A 19375-nucleotide genomic window follows, 5' to 3' on the forward strand; every position below is an offset into this window, starting at 1 on the left:
CTTACTGATAAAAGACTGGGTGTTTCTGTCTTTATGTGGTCCCAATTTAATCAGAAATATACATCTACACAGAGGTTATTTATAAGGGAGAATTAGTCAATCTACAGTAACTAAAGAAAACACTGCCAGAAAAAGACCAGACTTTTTCCAATTGTAAGTTAATTATGTTGTGCCATCCAAAAATCATGAGAAATCACACTCACCTACAGATACCTTTGGATTCATGATTGAAATTACAGTCCCCTAGATCCAAATTACAAAATACTCCCCTCAGTCTAACGTACTGGACAGGGACCAAAGTTCTTGCAAGTGTTGGAGAAGAAATAAAAGAAATACACAGCAAGAATAATACAAGAATACACAACTACAGGTTGGGCAGAAAAAGGATTCAGAGCAGCCCTGTGGAGAAGAACTTAGGCGTGTTGGTCGATGAGAAATTGAACAAGAACTGGCTTCAGGGTGTGCTTGCAGCCCAGAAAGCCAACCATATCCTGGGCTGCATCAAAAGGAGCATGACCAGCAGGTCGAAGGAGGTGATCCTGCCCCTCTACTCTGCTCTTGTGAGACCTCACCTGGAGTATTGTGTGCAGTTCGGGTGTCCTCAACATAAAAAGGACAGGGAACTGTGGGAACAAGTCCAGAGGAGGGCCATGAGGATGATCAGGGGACTGGAGCACCTCCCATATGAAGATAGGCCGAGGAAGTTGGGGCTGTTCAGCCTGGAGAAGAGAAGGCTGCGTGGAGACCTCATAGCAGCCTTCCAGTATCTGAAGGGGGCCTATAGGGATGTTGGGGAGGGACTCTTCATTAGGGACTGTAGTGATAGGACAAGGGATAACGGGTTAAAACTTAAACAGGGGAAGTTCAGATTGGATATAAGGAAGAAGTTCTTTCCTGTTAGGGTGGTGAGGCACTGGAATGGGTTGCCCAAGGAAGCTGTGAATGCTCCGTCCCTGGCGGTGTTCGAGGCCAGGTTGGACAGAGCCTTGAGTGACATGGTTTAGTGTGAGGTGTCCCTGCCCATGGCAGGGGGTTGGAACTTGATGATCTTAGGGTCCTTTCCAACCCTAACTACTCTATGATTCTATGATAAAAGGCAAAGTCAGAATGGAAACAGCATTAAACTGAGAAGGTCTGGAAATGCTCTCTTCATATGATATAAAAGAAAACCAGAACAAAGTTCTTAAGTGCTTTCTAGGGAAGTGGTATAATGTACTGTTTTGACATTGCAAACTCAGAACCTGGTTAGACAATGCAAGGAGACAAGGAGAGTAAAAGATTCTACTTTGTACTTATTAGAATAACTAGTGGTTTTTTTCCTGATATGTTCATATTCATCTCAGCTCCGAAGAACCATCTTTTCAGATATAAGTTTGTGTGGGGTTTGTTTGTTTGCTTGTTTTCTGCACAGCAAGGAGATTAGGTTTCCCTCCCAAAGAGACTATTCTTGTATTCACCTTAACTGTGACATGTCTCTGACCTACAACCCCTTTAATATTAATTGATGAAGAACCTTTGTCTTGCGTTCAGTAAGTCACTGTGCCACTTGTAGACTAACTTCTCCTACTGTTAATTTGTGTTATGGTTTCAGTAGAAGTTATGTACTGCTTCCCTTCCTAAAACAGCAAAGAAAGATCCAGTATTGGGGTCTTTATTACTGGCTTTACATCCAGACAGGATTACCCACATAAGCCATATTGTAAAAAAGACCACTGTGGGTTCTGGAAATAACTTTTTATCACCCTCTAGAATTACACTCAAAACCTCTCTACTTACCTCAGTAAAATTTTTAGCAGGAGTTGGTAGCCATCATTGTTTTCAAACTCTGTTAATAAAGCTGAGGATATGGGATAGGAATCTTTCACAAAGCACAAGACAATACTAGCAGCTTCACACACATCACAAGCAGGTAGGGTATCAGCCACTTTAAAGAGATTCTGAATAGCTATTTTAATGCAGTCCACAGCTGTGGAGAAACGATATAGCAGATATTTAAGAACTGACAGTAAAACAAGTTCAAATTTACTAACAGCAACAGAACATCAAGTCTGAAAAGTTATTTCCCAGTAAAATGGCAGTCAGTTAACTCTTCTCCTAGAAAGAAAAGACAAGAGGATAGATGAACATCACATTCATTTCAGAGGCTACATGAAGAACATTTCTGGTTCTAAAGTATGTGTGCATTTCTTTACTTAATCCCCAGAAGCTTATTCAGTCTCAGGAGTGTAAACTTCCAAAACATACACTCACCAAAATTCATATGCAGTGAATCCAGCTGTCTGATTACAAGGCAAGTAGAAGCTGATATATTTGTCTTGGACTAAGTCAGTCACACATTCTAAGCAGAGTTCAGAGATTAATTCTTTGCTCAATAAGGCATACATAATGGAATATACACATGCTGCTCTGAGCAATGAAGCCTAGTTTTCCTGTCTAATCTGACGGCCAGTCCTTCCAGGACAGCTTCAAAATGTCTCAACAGTTCAGTACTTTAAGAAATATTATTCCTCAGTCTTTCAATCTCACCCAGGAAGCCAAATTTTTACTTCGAAAAATAAAAATACCTTCATGCAGTTACTCCATGAAGCGATGTACTGAGAGTAAAGTCTGGATTATAGAATTTTTTTTTTTTTTTTAATTCTAAGAAATTGAGACTCATTGTCTTTGCACTTAGTAACAAAAAATTTCTTACACTAGTAAAACTTAGGAAGAAAAAACTTAAACCAGTCATAAAGTTGTCCCAAAAGACTCCATTCCTCTGGCAGTGCCCTCAACTTTGTTTTTAGAGTATGCACGAGCCTTAGACTCACACACTGAGTCATGCAATCATAAAAGAAACATGATACCATTATCATTTCCTGCATTACTGTTATTAGATGGGATTAGCCCTTGCTTGTAATTTTACTTTTTTCTGTAGAAAAAACTTCACTTTCCAGATGGCTATCAGTACTACATAAAGCTCCCAAGAGCCCATGCTTTGCAATTGAGTGTAGAGATAAAAGTCTATCCCAGGGAGATTCTTCTTGAGATTTCATTCTCAGTGGAGCTATCAGAAAAGGAATAGTCAAAATTTTAAGCCAAACCTTGTAAGTACACAATGCTGGTTTTGGTCTGAGCCTTTGAAATTGTTCTCAGCACACGGCCTGTAGGTACTTTCCAGGAGTGGCTACACTGGTCCCAGAGGGAAGCAGTTGCTATAATTAATGACTGAAGCTTATCAGCTGCCAGAAGTTCCTCTACACCTTGTTCCTCTCTGTACATGTTGAGCATTATCTGAAAAGCAAACAAACATCAGCTACTATAAAAACCTTTACAAATACCTGGGAGGTAAAGAAATACCCACCTGGGGGGGTGGGGGGTGGGATTGGGATATTGGGGATTACAGTTTGATACTAATGCCTAATAATAATGCCTCCTAATACTAGGAGAAAAGGTGAAGTGAAATGAACAAATAGAACTACCACTAGGATATTTTCCATGGATTTTTTCCCACTTAAAGTCATGGTGTTTTGTTTAGCAACAACAAAAAAAGATATAAAGTGCACCATCTCAGACTGTTTTATACTTCTCCTCTAGCTTCTGCACTAGTTTTCAGTCCAAATTTACTCCTATTTTGGCAGTTTGAGTAAATCACCAGCTGAAAGCCTAAAGGAACATCTCAGTACCTATGGCAAATGAACTCCTTCTGGAGAGTTCACCTCACCTTAACAAGCATTTCCTGAGTTTGGGTGTCATCCTCACTTGTATCTCCATCACTGGTTTTCTTCAGAGGAAAAGTAAAGAAAAGGTACAGGCACTGCATCAGAGCTGCTGGAAGGCCAGATCCAATGATATTCCACATAGTTCTCTAAGTAAGGAAAAGAAAAATCACATCCTCCAGAATCTGACCACAGTTTCCTTGCGTTTCAATACACTGAGTGTAGTCACGGCAGATGAAGAAGTTGAGCATTGTATCCATACAGGTGTTCTAGGGCACACAAATGTGTGTATATATACATATAGCATGGCTGTACAAATCCACTCATCAGAAGTAAACACTGTGTTGCTATAAGTGTTCCTAGGACTTCCCACTCCATCTGAACTACAACTTTGGCAGAGATACCTATTACATCCTGCATAAGGAGAACTACAGTCAATAAAGCACACAAACTGCAAACTAACTAGCAACTAAAATAGGAAGTCCAGGAGCAGTCATTGACCCCTTTATCATTAATTCACAGGACACCTTGCAGCTATAGAGGCCTGGTATATTAAAAGCACAAATTCTCCATTCCCTCCTTGACCCACCATAGCAGTTTAGCTATAACACCTTTGCTTTTGTAACATACTGAATAGCTGCACACGCACTTCTAATTATAGCTTTTATAAATACAAGAGATACTGTTCCTCTACAATATTTCCCGACACTTATTTTCTTCCCATCTTTATTATTGCTGTGTATAACTTACTGAGAAATCTCAGCGTGTCTGCTTGGCACACAATAATGATAAGAAAAATCAGCAGCAAATTAAACAGAGAAGTAAGGTTTTTGATACGAAGTTTTGCAAGTGTTTGCGCCACAAAAAATATCAACATCTTATATCCATGGAAAATGCGAACCTCACCAGGAACGTCATGCTGTGACTAACTATATATGGTTTTATAGAGCTCCTTATGACACGCAACATGTCTACTACAAGATGACAGTGAGATTTTATTTTCATGTATCTGAATAAGAATGAGACAAGCTGCTCAGCTCAGTGTCAGGGATGCCATACAGTGTTCAGAATGGCTGTACGAACAGAGCTTCTGAAATGCTCTGAAATGCTTCAGAGTGGGAAGCTTCAGGATGGAAAATCCAACCACTTCATTACCAGACAGACAGATCCTTAGTAGTAATCTTTTTGATACATAACTTGGAGTGACAAAGAAATGTTGAAGAGCAGTGATATACAGTAGAAAAATAAAATAAAATCAGGGGAACGCTAGAACAAACTGCCCAATGATCAAAACAAAAGGTACCTGAAAGTACAGAGGACCTACTTCCCTCTTTTAGAAAAGCCTGGACTATAAACCTGTGGGTGTGTCCTCCATCAGACTGCATACCCTGGGCTTCCTGAAGCACAAAGCATTGGAGATAGCATAAACATTACTAAACTTAGGTGTTCCACTGTTGGGGTGGCTACCCAGCTTCTCAAATAGAAAGGAAAAAAACAAAGACAAAATACCAACACCCCCCCACACACACACAATCTGTAGTAACTTCTCTTACCAAGTCAGTCTGTGAGAGCAGATACACTGATTTCAGCAGCAAATGGCCATCTTCTCCTTCCCCTTTCTGTTGCAGCAATTGCTCCAAAGCCAGACGAGCTTCCTCTGTTGCCACAAAAACATTAAACTTTAATTCCTTAATGAAAGATGAAAATTCTGTATTCATCCTTTCTTAACAGGTGTGACAAATTTAACAAAATTACAGTAGCATTGAAGTGAGTAGAGGGACAGCATCAGGTCAGTTTGTGTAAACTATGTATTTCAAATTGACAAGCTTCACTGGGAATAGCAGCTCAGTACATGAAATCTGCCAACTGACCAGTGTATGACAGCCACCAGGAAAGCCATGTGTAGCTAGCAGTATTTTTCTCATTAAAGAAAGCTCCTCGGAATAGTGTATAGCCTACTCTTTTACTGCATAGCTGCAGTATTATACATTTCAAGCTACAGAAGTTCCAAAACCAAAGTCACCATGGCATACAAGGCCAGCTCTTCACTGGTAATCATCCAAAACTAGGATGCTGCATCAAAAACTAGTATGTTTATGCTAGCTGAACCCTACCAAAAGATCTGGCTCGCTACTCTTAGCACTTTCCTCTTTCCCCTCATGGTAAGCACAGATGACAGCTGAATGACAGCACATTGCCAGAAGTGGATCCAGTGGTTGTGATAACAGATGATTACCTGCAGGTTTGCCATTGAGGGTCCTCTTAATTTCTTTTGTCAGAAGCTTGGAAACCTCACTTGCTAACAGCTGCATGTTGGGGAACACAATTACTCCAGCAGACTGTTCCCAGGCCTGAAATCCAAGCATAACTGTTAAGTCTTTTTGATATATCATGTTTATGGTAGATTGAGAAGTACAAATAAATATAAACAAACATAAAGCTAGTATTTGCCTCCAAAATTCCCCTCCCCAGCCAGTGTAGTCCATTAAGCAGTATTTACGAGACAGGCAGGATCCTGATACTAAGGATATAGAAGTCAACCAGGAACTACCTTTTGAATCACATAATGTACCTACTAGACAGCATTTACATGTTTTCTACACTGAATACAATCAAAACAATGTGTTTCTCATAGCTCCTGTATCACTGATTATTTATATCGAAAAGCATGGTAGCCCCTTTCAAAATACAACATAAACAACCTGTACCCTCAAGACGTTGCAGCTTTTTTGGTTTGGGGTTGTTTGTTTGAGTTTCTTTTTGTTATTGTTGTAGATATTTTTAATACCTTCAACAAATTTCTGCCTTTCAATTCTACTCCATTTTGGGAGGAAAGTATGGCTCAAATTCAGAATTTCTTGCCGTAGAAATAATCTTTGTTGCAAAGTAAGGAAATAAAACTTCAGACTACAAATAAAAATTTGAACTACAGACCAGTCAGTCTCACCTCTGTGCCTGGCAAAACCTTGGAGCAGATTCTCCTGGAAGGCATGATAAGGCACGTGAAAAATCAACAAGGTGCTTGGTGACAGCCAGCATGGCTTCACCAAGGGGAAATCCTGCCTGACCAATTTGGTGGCCTTCTATGATGGGGCTACGGAACTGATGGACAGGGGTAGAGCAGTTGATGTCATCTACCTGGACTTGTTCAAAGCGTTTGACACTGTCCCACATGACATCCTTGTCTCTAAACTGGAGAGACATCAATTTGATGGATGGACCACTCGGTGGATAAAGAACTGGCTGGATGGCCACACACAAAGAGTTGTGGTCAATGGCTCAATGTCCGGCTGGAGACCAGTAATGAGTGGTGTCCCTCAGGGATCGGTGTTGGGTCCGGTCTTGTTTAACATCTTTGTTGGTGACATGGACAGTGGGATTGAGTGCGCCCTCAGCAAGTTTGCCAATGACACCAAGCTGTGTGGTTCGGTTGATACACTGGAGGGAAGGAATGCCATCCAGAGGGACCTCGACACGCTTGTGAGGTGGGCTGATGCCAACCTCATGAAGTTTAACCATGACAAGTGCAAGGTCCTACAGCTGGGTCGGAGCAATCCCAGGCACAGCTACAGGTTGGGCAGAGAAGAGATTCAGAGCAGCCCTGCGGAGAAGGACTTGGGGCTGTTGGTCGATGAGAAAATGAACAAGAGCAGGCAGTGTGCGCTTGCAGCCCAGAAAGCCAACCATATCCTGGTCTGCATCAAAAGGAGTATGACCAGCATGTCAAAGGAGGTGATCCTGCCCCTCTACTCTGCCCTTGTGAGACCTCACCTGGAGTATTGTGTGCAGTTCTGCTGTTCTCAACATAAAAAGGACTTGGAACTGTTGGAACAAGTCCAGAGAAAGGCCACAAGGATGATCAGGGGACTGGAGCACCTCCCGTATGAAGACAGGCTGAGAAAGTTGGGGCTGTTCAGCCTGGAGAGGAAAAGGCTGCGTGGAGACCTCATAGCAGCCTTCCAGTATCTGAAGGGGGGCTATAGGGATGTTGGGGATGGACTCTTCATTAGGGACTGTAGTGATAGGACAGGGGGTAACAGGTTAAAACAGGGAAGTTTAGATTGGATATAAGGAAGAAGTTCTTTACTATGAGGGTGGTGAGGCACTGGAATGGGTTGCCCAGGGAAGTTTTGAATGCTCCACCCCTGAGGGTGTTCAAGGCCAGGCTGGACAGAGCCTTGGGTGACACGGTTTAGTGTGAGGTGTGCCCGCCTATGGCGGTGAGGTTGGAACTTGATGATCTTCAGGTCCTTTCCAACCCTAACTATTCTATGATTCTATGATTCTAAAAGGAAACATTGGGAAAGGAGCTGAAAAAACAGCTATATGGATATTGATGTGATTTTACAGCAACAGGTGTTGCCTAACCAATCTGGCTATGAGGTTATGATGTAGGCTTCCAGGCCTGGAGTGACACCCCTTCCTGGCTAGGAATTTACATCATTATAAGCCAGCTTACGTCACTAGTACAGGTCGGTGCCAGTAGCAAAAATGGCACTTCTAAAATGCTGAGATGGTGGCAGTAAATGTTTACCAGATCAGGATTTGTAAACATTTCCTATGCTATAATAAGCACCCCTATTTAGAGCGGAAGATATAGGCCTAAATGCATAACTAGCCAAGGAAAACAAATTTATGGACAAGTTTATAAACAATTTATACATAAGTTTATGTGTATATTTAAGAAAGGACAAGCAATTAAATGCTAAACTGACAATAGTAACAAGAGCAAGTCTTGACGGTCCTCAGCTCTGAGTATAACAAATAGATCCCCTCTCAAATGTTTCTTAGCCTTGACTTTGGGGGAGGGAGGAAGATAATTCAAAACTAATATAAAACACTGCAGTAGACTAATACTATTGCACCCAACTCTGAGAATCAGGTACCATTACTTTTACACAGAACATCTAACACTACACACATCAATGTACTAGCAATAATGCAGCATTCACCCCTAAATACAAGGCTGAAACACCTTTGTACTAGAAACCTTGAAAATTTTGTATACAAAAGTCTCCTTCTTTTAAAAGCTCAGAAAAATCAAGCTGTAAGGCCAAATGAGGAAAGGAAGGTAACAGAAATAGTAAGACATCTGTTCTAAAATACTTCGGAGCAGACACTCCATAACACTGTCTGCCAAGAAATTAGTGCAACTCTTTGTGAAAGAACATCCTCTACAAACAGTATTTCCTTCCCTACCATTGCTTTTAATTACTTGTTCTTTCTTTGCAGATGGCAGCTTGTGGACAAGCTATTTCTCTCCTCATGAATTGCCAGTCATCTGTTGGCAATTGGGCAAGCACTTTTTATTCATTTTACTGCATTGACCTCTGAAACTGCACCCGACTCTTTTTTTTTTCTGGGCTACAAATGTGTGAACTGCAATCACACAGACTACCTATCAATTAATTTTCAATCAATCAATCAATCGTCATTATTAAAAAAAGGGCTAGTTTTATTCAGATTTTGGCCACAAATGGTTTTAAGAGAACCTCAGCTGCAGGAGTAAAATTCACCAATTCCTGCCCTTCTGAATCAGAAGTGAGGGAAGATCTATAACGAGCAGAAGCAAGCTGGGCAAACACAATGACAAGAAACTTACAACCACAGAATACACAATGCTTGTCTTAAGCTATACTCTTTTCGTAGGAAAGCAGTGATTTCCTGCTCCTCTGCCTCAAAGAGAAACACGCTCTAAACACTTCAGAAAGGACCTGTTATAATTATTCTTCTGCTAACAGAAAGAGCAGACTAAATTTTAAAAGATGCAGCATGAGAGCAACAATTGGCAAATGCTATCACTGTGCAAATACTTAGTCTATCTCACTATAGACCAGGCCACTAATGTTCTGATTTGATTTTGTTGGTGATCTTCCTGACTCAAACACCAGCCTCTAGAATACACTCCTCTAAAGCAGACCTAATGAGTTCCATAGTCATCTTTGAGCCTATAAAACATCTATATCTGGAAGAGTATCTACCTGACTCCATTCTAGGATATCTGCCTTCAGAGGAATCTCAAATAATATGGTGCCAATGTAATCTGATTTTCTTTCTTCTTCTTAGTCTGTTTCTACATGTTTAAGATTTTGTCACAAGGTCCCCGTGTCTGCTGTTGCCATCTGTCCTTCCTTTTCCATGCTCCATGGACAGATGCTAGTTCAAAAGCCATCCATATAATAGAACATTCTGATACTTTCTGAGGCCTCCAAAGGAAAGATAGAAGGCACATTAAAATGACTCCCAGCCTAGGCCTGAATTACAAGCAGATGGCTAACATTTTCCTCCTACACCTTTTCCTTCTACATCAAGGAGTATCAGTGAGTAATGAGCCCCTACACCCCAGGTGGCTCCTGGTTAGTGCCCTCTCTCTCCAGCCAACTGAGTAAGAGCTAAAGCACTCTGAAACAAAAGGACAGAGATGCACTGGCATCTGCATAATCAAATAAGAAAAGGAAAAGCAGGAGATGAAAATCCCCCAAGGAGGAAGATGACTTATACAGAGTCCCCTGATAAACAGGAGGAAGTGGTTTCTGTAGGAACTTTGTAACATGTATAAGTCAAACTGAGATGTGTTTCCCCAAGCCAGCCCAGGGCCTTAGCACAAAGAAGAGGGCTGGTACATGAAGGGAGTACAAGTCGTATGGTGAAGTACAAGATGACTCAAATCTAAGGGGCCAGGTCCTCCACAATGTATTCCTTAATCAATGGTGTGAGACCAAATTGCTCTAGCCATTCATCTGAACCTAAACTCCTACAAGGCACTGTGAACTTCACCGATACATCAAAGAAATGCGAAGGGGAAGAATCCCTCTCTTAGGACACAAAATCAAGTGGTAAGCTAATGAGAAGTTCACATCTCTATTTTGAATATATTCTGTAGCTGAAATATCCTTTAGGAATTTAAAATCCCCTCCTTGTGAACATTACTGCATTTCAGGACATCACTTTCTACAAGCCTAAAGTATGTGAAGTTCAGCTATACAGAAGGGATATAGTATACACATGCACAACATTGCATGTCCCTTAGCAATACTCAGCTTGCCTCCTGGGGAATAGCTGACTTTGATCCCACTGGTACTAAAGTTTATTTCTCATGTGTCATGAAAAATAAGTAATTTCCTGCTTTGCTGTCCAACTTTTAATTCCTAACACTTCTAGATTTTATAGCTTTCATCACCTTCACTCAGTAACAACTTCCTCAGTCCTTTGAAAGTTTCACTCCAAAAAATGACCTTCACGTGGAAGGCATTCTTGCTATTCTTACTTAGTTAATGATCAGCGGATCTGAAGTTGTTCTATATAATCCCATCTTGCCAACACTTGCTTACTTCAGATTCATTGTATGGTATTTAAAAACAAGAAATATCACAGAACTCAGAAACCTTGACATCTGGGAATTTGTATTTCATTGTAAATTTCAGACAGGACAATCTCAACAGAAGAATTTCACAAAAAGCCTGCAATACATTGCTTACAAGAGGAGGATGGAGCAGTTTGGAGAGACAGCTTGGATCTTCCACAGCAAAGCTTATCTTTGTTGTGATGAATTTATATGCTCAAAGCATTAAGGCTATATGTTTTCTAGGGACCTTAGAGAGGAAGGAAGACAGAAGGTCTGAAAACAGCTTTAGGAAAAGCAGAATAGATGGCTCTTTCTCAAAGTGAAAAGATTGTATCTTCTTGTTGTGCTGTCTCAGAAAAGAAGTGCTCTTTTTGGTGTGACATTTAAAAGGCAGATCTATGGCATAAGAAGGTGAAAACTAATATCAGTCCTGATATGATTTTAAAGAACATTCTTTGAAGGCTGAGGAAAGAATTCTGCCCCTTTGCAAAGCCAGAATTTTTGAGACCTATTAAAGCAGTGGTGAGCTCCCAAGAGAGCCAAGCCTGCCCTATTACGTGTAAGTGCCATAAGCAGAGAGAGAGATTTGTTGCTGGTGACAGGCACATATTGCAGAGAAACACTGCTTATGCTTAAATATAGCCTTTGGTTCAGGAGGAACACTCTTCTATGCCAACAAATCCAGAAGCTGAGGAAGTGGTGAAAAATGCAAGTTTTGTTCACTATTCACAAATATCTATAGGCTATTTAGATAAGAAGGATGCTTCTGTGTCTCCAGAATATGAACTCACTGCCTTTTCAGACCCTTACCTTCTTTTTTTTTCTGGACTGCCTTGGACCAAGGCAGCTTTTACTTGAACACAGCAAACTCTTCACCATAAACATGACTAGATCCTACTCACAATTTAGTTGTTTGCACCACACTGACACTGAGGGACCTATTTCAGTGCTGTTAACTGATGCTAGCATCCACAGTGATTTCAGAGCCCTGCTCTGCACAATGACTTACAAGCTTCATAGATTCATGCTCCATTCAGATGAGTGAAATGTTTATGCTTTGTTGTCATGGACACCAAAGATTTCATAGCCCTGAGCACAGTGGTTTCCTTGCACACGCAGTTCAAGGTGTCCTTCTCACTACAGTATCACTTTTATGCCCCATATAAATGGTACATTCTATGTTCCATTTAAACAGGGTGGCCATATCATTTTTTTTTTTTTCACCTACCCACTGACTTGTTTTGTCAAAACCAACACATCTGGGTAGGAAACAGTCAGATCTGAGTTCGGTCACTCGCGAGTACAGATGGTTGAAATATGACATCATTAAAATATTGTTTCACTAAAAAAAAAGCTTTTATTTTCTTACCGAAAGACATACACAGTGCGAAAGTGTAAAAACTCAGATTTGATACCAATAAATACCCAAGGTAATTCAAGACAAAAACAATTCTTCTGTACTACAACATGGCCACGGTACATTTAAATATAGGCCAGGTTTTCTGCTCCTCTCAGTACAAGCTCTGCTACTTTGTCACTATATGGTCCATTCAGTTTCCTATATGTTTCACAGACAAGCAAAACCCATTCATAAGGTTTCCATTCAATACAGAGCTCTTCCAGTTTCATCTTTTAATATGACCATCTCAGAAATTCTTTGCTGATGGAAGGGCATGAGGTAGGCCATCCTGCTAACTGAAATGTTCTAGTTCTTAGCTGTTCTGAGCTGTCCCTCACCCACAGTATAAGGGTTGACCTTCCTCTCCTCATGCCACAGTTTCCTCATTTCTAACACAACTTCTTTCTCAAAACCTAAAATTAGACTTTAGCACTGTCATTAACCCAAAAATTCTATCTTAAGTCTGTAACCCTGCATTCCCCCTAACTGGCTGCATTCCACAACTACATTTTCCCAGACTGAAACTGTGCTCAGCCCCCCACTAAGTGTGTAAAATAGATGGGCAGACATGAAGTGATCTCTTCACAGGGTACTCACTTTGAAACATGCCTATCTCATCAAAATATCCCTTGACTCCAAGAACAGAATTTAGCCACTCATGAAAGTAAAGTAGTGCTCCCTCATATATTCTTCGCATGCTAACATAGCTGGTTAGTTAGATAAGAGAAAACACTGTTTCCCTAAGCTCCCAGTGGAATAAAAGTAATTATCCCCTAGACAAAGGGATCATGCTCCAGTTAACTCCACTGGCAGATAGAGCAACAGAAACTCAAATTTACATCCTTGGCATCTGCAACAAAGACAGGAAGGAGAGCCAACCTTTAAGAAGAGAGGAAGAAAGTCCAGCAGCCTTCTCTGTTGCTCTTCAGGGATTAGAAATGGAGCCAGCTGCTCATACTCTACAAACTGTTTTCCTAGAGTCTCCCACCGAAGGGTATGGCTCTGAGGTGGCTTGTCTTTGCTGTTTGGCTTGTCTTTGCTGTTTGCAGGCTGTCCTGGCATTTCAGCTTTGTCTCCATCATCAGGGCTTTGCTCTTGCTTTTCTGCTTTGCTGGGCGAATCTTCCAGCTGCAACATGAGTTCAGCTGCATTGTCCATGCTGAAATGAGACCTGAAGGTAAAATATGGTATTATTTACAGTCAGTATCATTTCTTGCCAGTCAACTGTCTCATGACACTAGACACTAACAGTTTTAACCATTGGAAGTGTGGAGTTTAGAAGTATGAAAACACTGGCAGCCACTGACTCTTCTCCAGTTATGATGGTAAAGCACTTTGCTCCTGGACAAGAGCATTACCACCTTGCAATCACATGAACAAGTTCTGTCCCATGAAACACATGTCCATTTGCTGCACAACTCATTGGGCTTTGGCAGAACAAACTGGGAAAAAAAAACACATGTAAACCAAGTAAACCATGCAGTAAATATGGACTTCAGCCCCAACTTTGCTACTGAGCCAGATGATCTCCCTATACTTCAGTCACCCCAATTGCAAAACAAGTCATGCAAATGATGATGATATGCAAAACATACCATCATCAGATCTGCAACAGAAGAACACTACCTAAGAGTCAGATAACACATTTCATTGAATACAGATGCTAAACTAAGCTGCACATCTGAAGCACTCCACACCTATAGTAGGGCCGAAGCACTGGCTGGAATAGTAACTCTGTGGAAAAGCCACGGTTTCCACCCATGGGTGTGCTGGCCCAAACAGGCAGAAACATTCAGCTCTTTCGTACTGCAGATGTACAGCTCTGTACAAGAGGTAGGTGTTTTTTACCACAACATTACCAGTTCTGCTCATCCTGTTAACTGATATGCCTCACTGAAGGAGCAAGATGCTTCCAGCAGCCTCATTTCCATCAAATTGAACTTATAAGGGGTCCATTTTGCACTACAGATAGAGGAATCCTACTGGCATTCTCATCTCAACCCTAGGTTGAGAAGAACTGATCTGCTTTATAACCCTGTTTTCACCCATCATCTTCTGGGAGGTCACTGACAGCCTTAAATCCACAGCAACCCTACTCCTTTGCCATAGACTTCTGTGAACTCACATGCTACCTGGAGCCTACCTGATGACAATGCTTAACCCAATGGAAATCAGTCACCTCCAGTTTCCAGCAAAATCAGGCATATGCTTATTGATGTCTAGAACATCATCTGACTACTCAAAATATGACACATCATTAATTATCACAGTGTGGGCAGGCAGTTGGGCAGTTTTAACCAAGATGAACGTAGCTCATCACTTTACTAACTAAATATATTGTCTCTTAAGAGCCTAGAAACATTACACTCCCTCAAAGAAAAACACCAGAGTACCTCCATTTTTTTGGAAATAGGTTCCTTCTCTACAGTTCAATTTGATTGCTATCCTAGCTTGTCAATAAAAATGCCAAAAAGAAAATTTAATTAAGAAAATATGCCAGACCTGCACTGCAAAGACATACACCTCTTAAATCTTAACAAAAAATATTATGAGCCTGGTTTAGGAATTATGAGCCAACACTAATACTATATTTGGGATTCTCTTCCTTCACTAACCAACAATTATACATCTTGCATACTGCTTGCATCCTCCCCACTCCAAGCCAGATGAACCAGTTTCATTTCCACACTCACACAGTAGCTCCATACAGCAGAGATGAAGAGGGTGACTTTATCTTATCACAGTGCACCACACTATCTGCAGCAAGCTGATGATCCCAGCAGACACCTACACTTGGATGTAAAAGCTGATCCTTCACAGTACAGCAGAGGGAAACTTATTCTACCAGAGCCCATACTCTGTTCTTCACTGGGAGATGGAGTGGTATGAAATTTTGATCAGCCTCCAAAGATGTCAATCTGGAACTTCCTACCTCAACAACACTTTGTATTCTGCTGCTGTCATTTTCCGTAATTATCTGTGTTAAGACAACACAGCTCTGAGAGCAGAAAAAGTGCAATGACTGTCTGCAGAATAAACAGGAAGACTCTGTTCCTCATGACTGTGTGGGAGTTACATTTGTCATATGTTATACTTAACCCTGGTGTGGGTTTTCAGCCCACTTGAGTCATCATGAAGCTATACAGTGTATTGAGAAAGCCTGGGTATGGTTCTAGAGGCTTCAGCATAGTTCAGAGTTACTTTTTCAATGAAGCTGCTCTCACATCCCAAATGGCACCATTCTTTTCCTAAGGGAAACCTCTTGCCTTGGAAGCTACTCTGCTAAGCCTAAATCGATGCTAAGTAACAAGTAACTCACTCCCCAGTGACTACATTCACCTTAGTCATTGGTACAGAGAAGCCCGAAGTCCTTTACAGAGATATTTTACAGATGGTGAAAGTGAGGCATGGAAAGGTGAAATGAAGTGCTTATGTTGGCCTCAGAAGGTCAGTGACTGACCAAGCAATGGCACTTCTTGAGCTGTACTACACAGAATAGCACTGCAAAGGTGTTCACCAATTTTCTCTCTTTCTATTCATAACTTACTTAGCAGGCCTTTCTTGCTGGTGGCGCAGCTAAGGCAAGCAGAGCTGGTCACTCAAAAAAAACTCACTTCATGAATCTGTGTAATGAGAGAATTATTCCCCTCTCTGTGAAAACTATTAAAACCAAATGCGTACACACAGCTTCATTGATGAAGACCTAATTGCAACAGACTATGCAAGACATTTGAGTGTACATGGAAATCTTTAATCTCCAGAAATACATGAAAGCAAAATAGGATTATGATTTACCTCATTTACTCCAACTGTCCAGACTACCAGAGGCATGTTAGACTAAGTATCAGTCCTTCTGATATAAAACTGTTTCCTTCACTTGCACTATCTGCTTTAAATATTCCTTCTTTAAGTAGCCTTTTCTGCATCTACAGTTTCGTTCAGACTTCTAAATCCTTCAAATTTTCTATTCCTCTTGGATGATAATTATTCTCCTAGACTACTCATAACATCACAGGGTCCAGCATTCCAGTATCTTCAGCTAACAGGATAGCTTACATATTTTGAAAAGGTTTTACATGTTGGTTCTTGCCTACCCCACCATTTGTCCTGATCATCAGTGTAAATTAATGCCTTATTTCAGTTTAGATGAGTTGTAAATATCACAATGATACAAAAAGTAAGGTCTAAACAATAAAGATTTTAAGAGACATAAAAGTGAAAATATATCAAATAAACCCAATGCTATCATTCAGAAAGTAGTGTCAGGTAACAAAGAGGAAGTGGAACTTATGTATTTTCCTTTTTGTTCTATCTAAATAAAGCCTGTATGAAATCACACTGCAATGTGGCCATGCTTTTTCAAACTGGTTAGACAAAAGGGAAGAAAGGGTTTTTTTAATGAACCATCTTATCTCACAGATTCTATGCCTCTTTGTGGCTCACACCACTCTGTGCTCACAAGAAATAACAGTACCTCATAATGACCACTATGCCAGACACTGACCATCTGCTACTCTCTTATCTCTGTCCCTCCTCAATTATCTACAACTGCCTTTCTTAAATTATCTACACCTATTAGTTCTATGTCTAGTCATCATACTTTACACATTTCATGAAGCATCATCAAAAGTAGTTAAACTTTGATGTTGCTCTACTTATTTTCTCCAATAAGAAGGCTGCAATGAATTAAAACAAGTAGCAAAATTCAATATCCTACTAAGCCATGCCAAGCCCATTTAATTACAAATTCTATGGGGAAGGTATTCTCTCTTCCTAAGTCTGGCACGGTTCTTTACACAACAAGAGCCTAACCTGACTGGGGCTTTGAAATACAAAGAGCTGACAAAATACAAATAACAGAGGGGTTTTAAAACACTTGTCTGCTTAGAGAAGGTTGAATAGTGTTCAGAGAACTAGCTCCATTTCAGTAGGACATGGCCCCTTCTTTTTCAGCAATATAAATGCAACTTGTTTCAAGAAGATATGACAGTACCAAAGGAGCTGCATTCATTTACACTAAGACTTCATCTGTCCAGGCATATTTTTACTTTTTGACTTATGTTCAAGCTGGACAAGTCATTTCTGCAGTACAATCTCACAAACAATTTACTTTTGAACACTTAACTGCATTGCTTTTCATGTTTGTTTGAAGAGCATCTTTAGGCAATCCAGAAGTAGCTATAAAATTGACTTTGGCCCTCCCTCATGTACCCACTCTTCATTTTTTTCTGCTTTAAAAGTAGCTTCTAAGTAGCTAATTGAGAATAGTTTCTTCTCTGACTTCCATACACTCCTACTACAGCCAAGACAGAAATAAAGATACTGGTATGATCGCTTCTGAGATGTGGTCTTCCTGGAAATGAAGTAATACCCCCATCTCAAGAGCAAACAGAATACTTCTGGTCAGCCACGAACAACCTAATCGTAACAAGACCAGGGCAATTCCAACCATCTCATTAGATAAAGACATGCAGTTAGATGAAATTTAACAAGTCTCCACTAGCAGCAGCAATCTTATTATCATCCCTAGATTAAGAAATACAAGCAAATCACTGATCTTTTTTCCTCCTTGTACTGAAGTTTAGGGTGAACTTTGACTGAAACCCTTGCTGTTTAAAAATGATCCTACCACAACAAACCAGATGCAGACAGTACTGCAGTTTCCTTCAACAGTTAACAGTCTCTTCCTTTTGTTTTCACAACAAATCTCTGACATACCTAGGCTCCTAGATTCCGCAGCTCCTGTTGAAGTCAATAACAATGTCCAGAGAAATGAGTGTTACTGCTTCTGTCCTACTAGGCATCTTACTGTATGAAGCTCCCACTCTGCTCTTTAAAATTTCCACTGTGAATCACCTGATTAGCTGCTGCATTTATTTCCTGAGGAAAGCAGAAGTGAAGAGCAAATGAACCACATGCTCAAGACCCACCAAGCTCCCAAAGCAACTTAGAATAATTCAGTTTATGCACAAAAGTGGCAGGCATTGAATGCTTCTCCCTGGGTTAAAAGTAACCAGGTATTTCCCCACATACCATATTCACAAATATGGGGTGTATGTCTGTGGTGGGTGTTGTTTCATTCTGTTTTTAAATTTAAGGTTTTCCAGACTGCTACAGGAATACAGTACCACAAAGCTCATGCTTTCTGTGCAATCTGCGCCCAAACAACAGGCAACAGTTGGAATCCTTCCTCAAAGCCAGTATCCTTAAGATAAATACGTTTGAATGCTGAGATGAATGCTAAGTCCTTGACCTCGCTACTAAAATGGTAAAGACAGCCACTCAGATCAAGAGCTCACTAACAACGTATAGGAGCCTAGATTAACTACAGGACTGGGAGAAGGCTACTTCTCAGTTGTCTAGTTGCTTTTTCTTTGGTCTCTATAATAACACATCTGAAAGGCTTTATAAATGCTTTTTAAGGGGAGGTGGAGTTTAAAAATTTTATTCAGGAAATTCAAGTGTTTTCTAAACTGCTTTTCCCTGCAAACTTTATGATAACTTTGAGAATCAGTGGGATCACAGCCTTAGAGTGATTAAGGAGCATGACCAGCAGGTCGAAGGAGGTGATCCTGCCCCTCTACTCTGCTCTTGTGAGACCTCACCTGGAGTATTGTGAGCAGTTCTGGTGTCCTCAACATAGAAAGGACATGGAACTGTTGGAACAAGTCCAGAGAAAGGCCACAAGGATGATCAGGGGACTGGAGCACCTCCCGTATGAAGACAGGCTGAGAAAGTTGGGGCTGTTCAGCCTGGAGAAGAGAAGGCTGCGTGGAGACCTCATAGCAGCCTTCCAGTATCTGAAGGGGGGCTATAGGGATGCTGGAGATGGACTCTTCATTAGGGACTGTAGTGGTAGGACAAGGGGTAACGGGTTAAAACTTAAACAGGGGAAGTTTAGACTGGATATAAGGAGGAAGCTCTTTACTGTGA

At 40.8% G+C, this 19375-nt stretch overlaps 1 protein-coding gene across 2 annotated transcripts in view; it reads right to left on the minus strand.

Annotated features, from left to right (window-relative positions):
- The window catches only part of WDFY4 (WDFY family member 4), a 142928-nt gene extending 124646 nt beyond the window's left edge, over window positions 1–18282 (minus strand). For both annotated transcript variants that reach the window (XM_061459247.1, XM_061459246.1), the window contains exons 1-7: window positions 18161–18282; window positions 13322–13613; window positions 5935–6049; window positions 5252–5355; window positions 3704–3847; window positions 3084–3273; window positions 1777–1966 (exon numbers count right to left, since the gene is read on the minus strand). In XM_061459247.1, the coding sequence (XP_061315231.1) occupies window positions 1777–1966; window positions 3084–3273; window positions 3704–3847; window positions 5252–5355; window positions 5935–6049; window positions 13322–13600 (1022 nt within the window). In that variant the 5' untranslated portion in view covers window positions 13601–13613; window positions 18161–18282. The remainder of the gene's footprint in view (window positions 1–1776; window positions 1967–3083; window positions 3274–3703; window positions 3848–5251; window positions 5356–5934; window positions 6050–13321; window positions 13614–18160) is intronic.
- Window positions 18283–19375: the final 1093 nt, after the last annotated feature.

This window comes from Pezoporus flaviventris, unplaced genomic scaffold (genome assembly GCF_033815535.1).
Source record: "Pezoporus flaviventris isolate CSIRO_AGI_PZ_B2104156 unplaced genomic scaffold, CSIRO_AGI_Pfla_v1 ptg000029l, whole genome shotgun sequence".
NCBI classification, from domain to species: domain Eukaryota; kingdom Metazoa; phylum Chordata; class Aves; order Psittaciformes; family Psittacidae; genus Pezoporus; species Pezoporus flaviventris.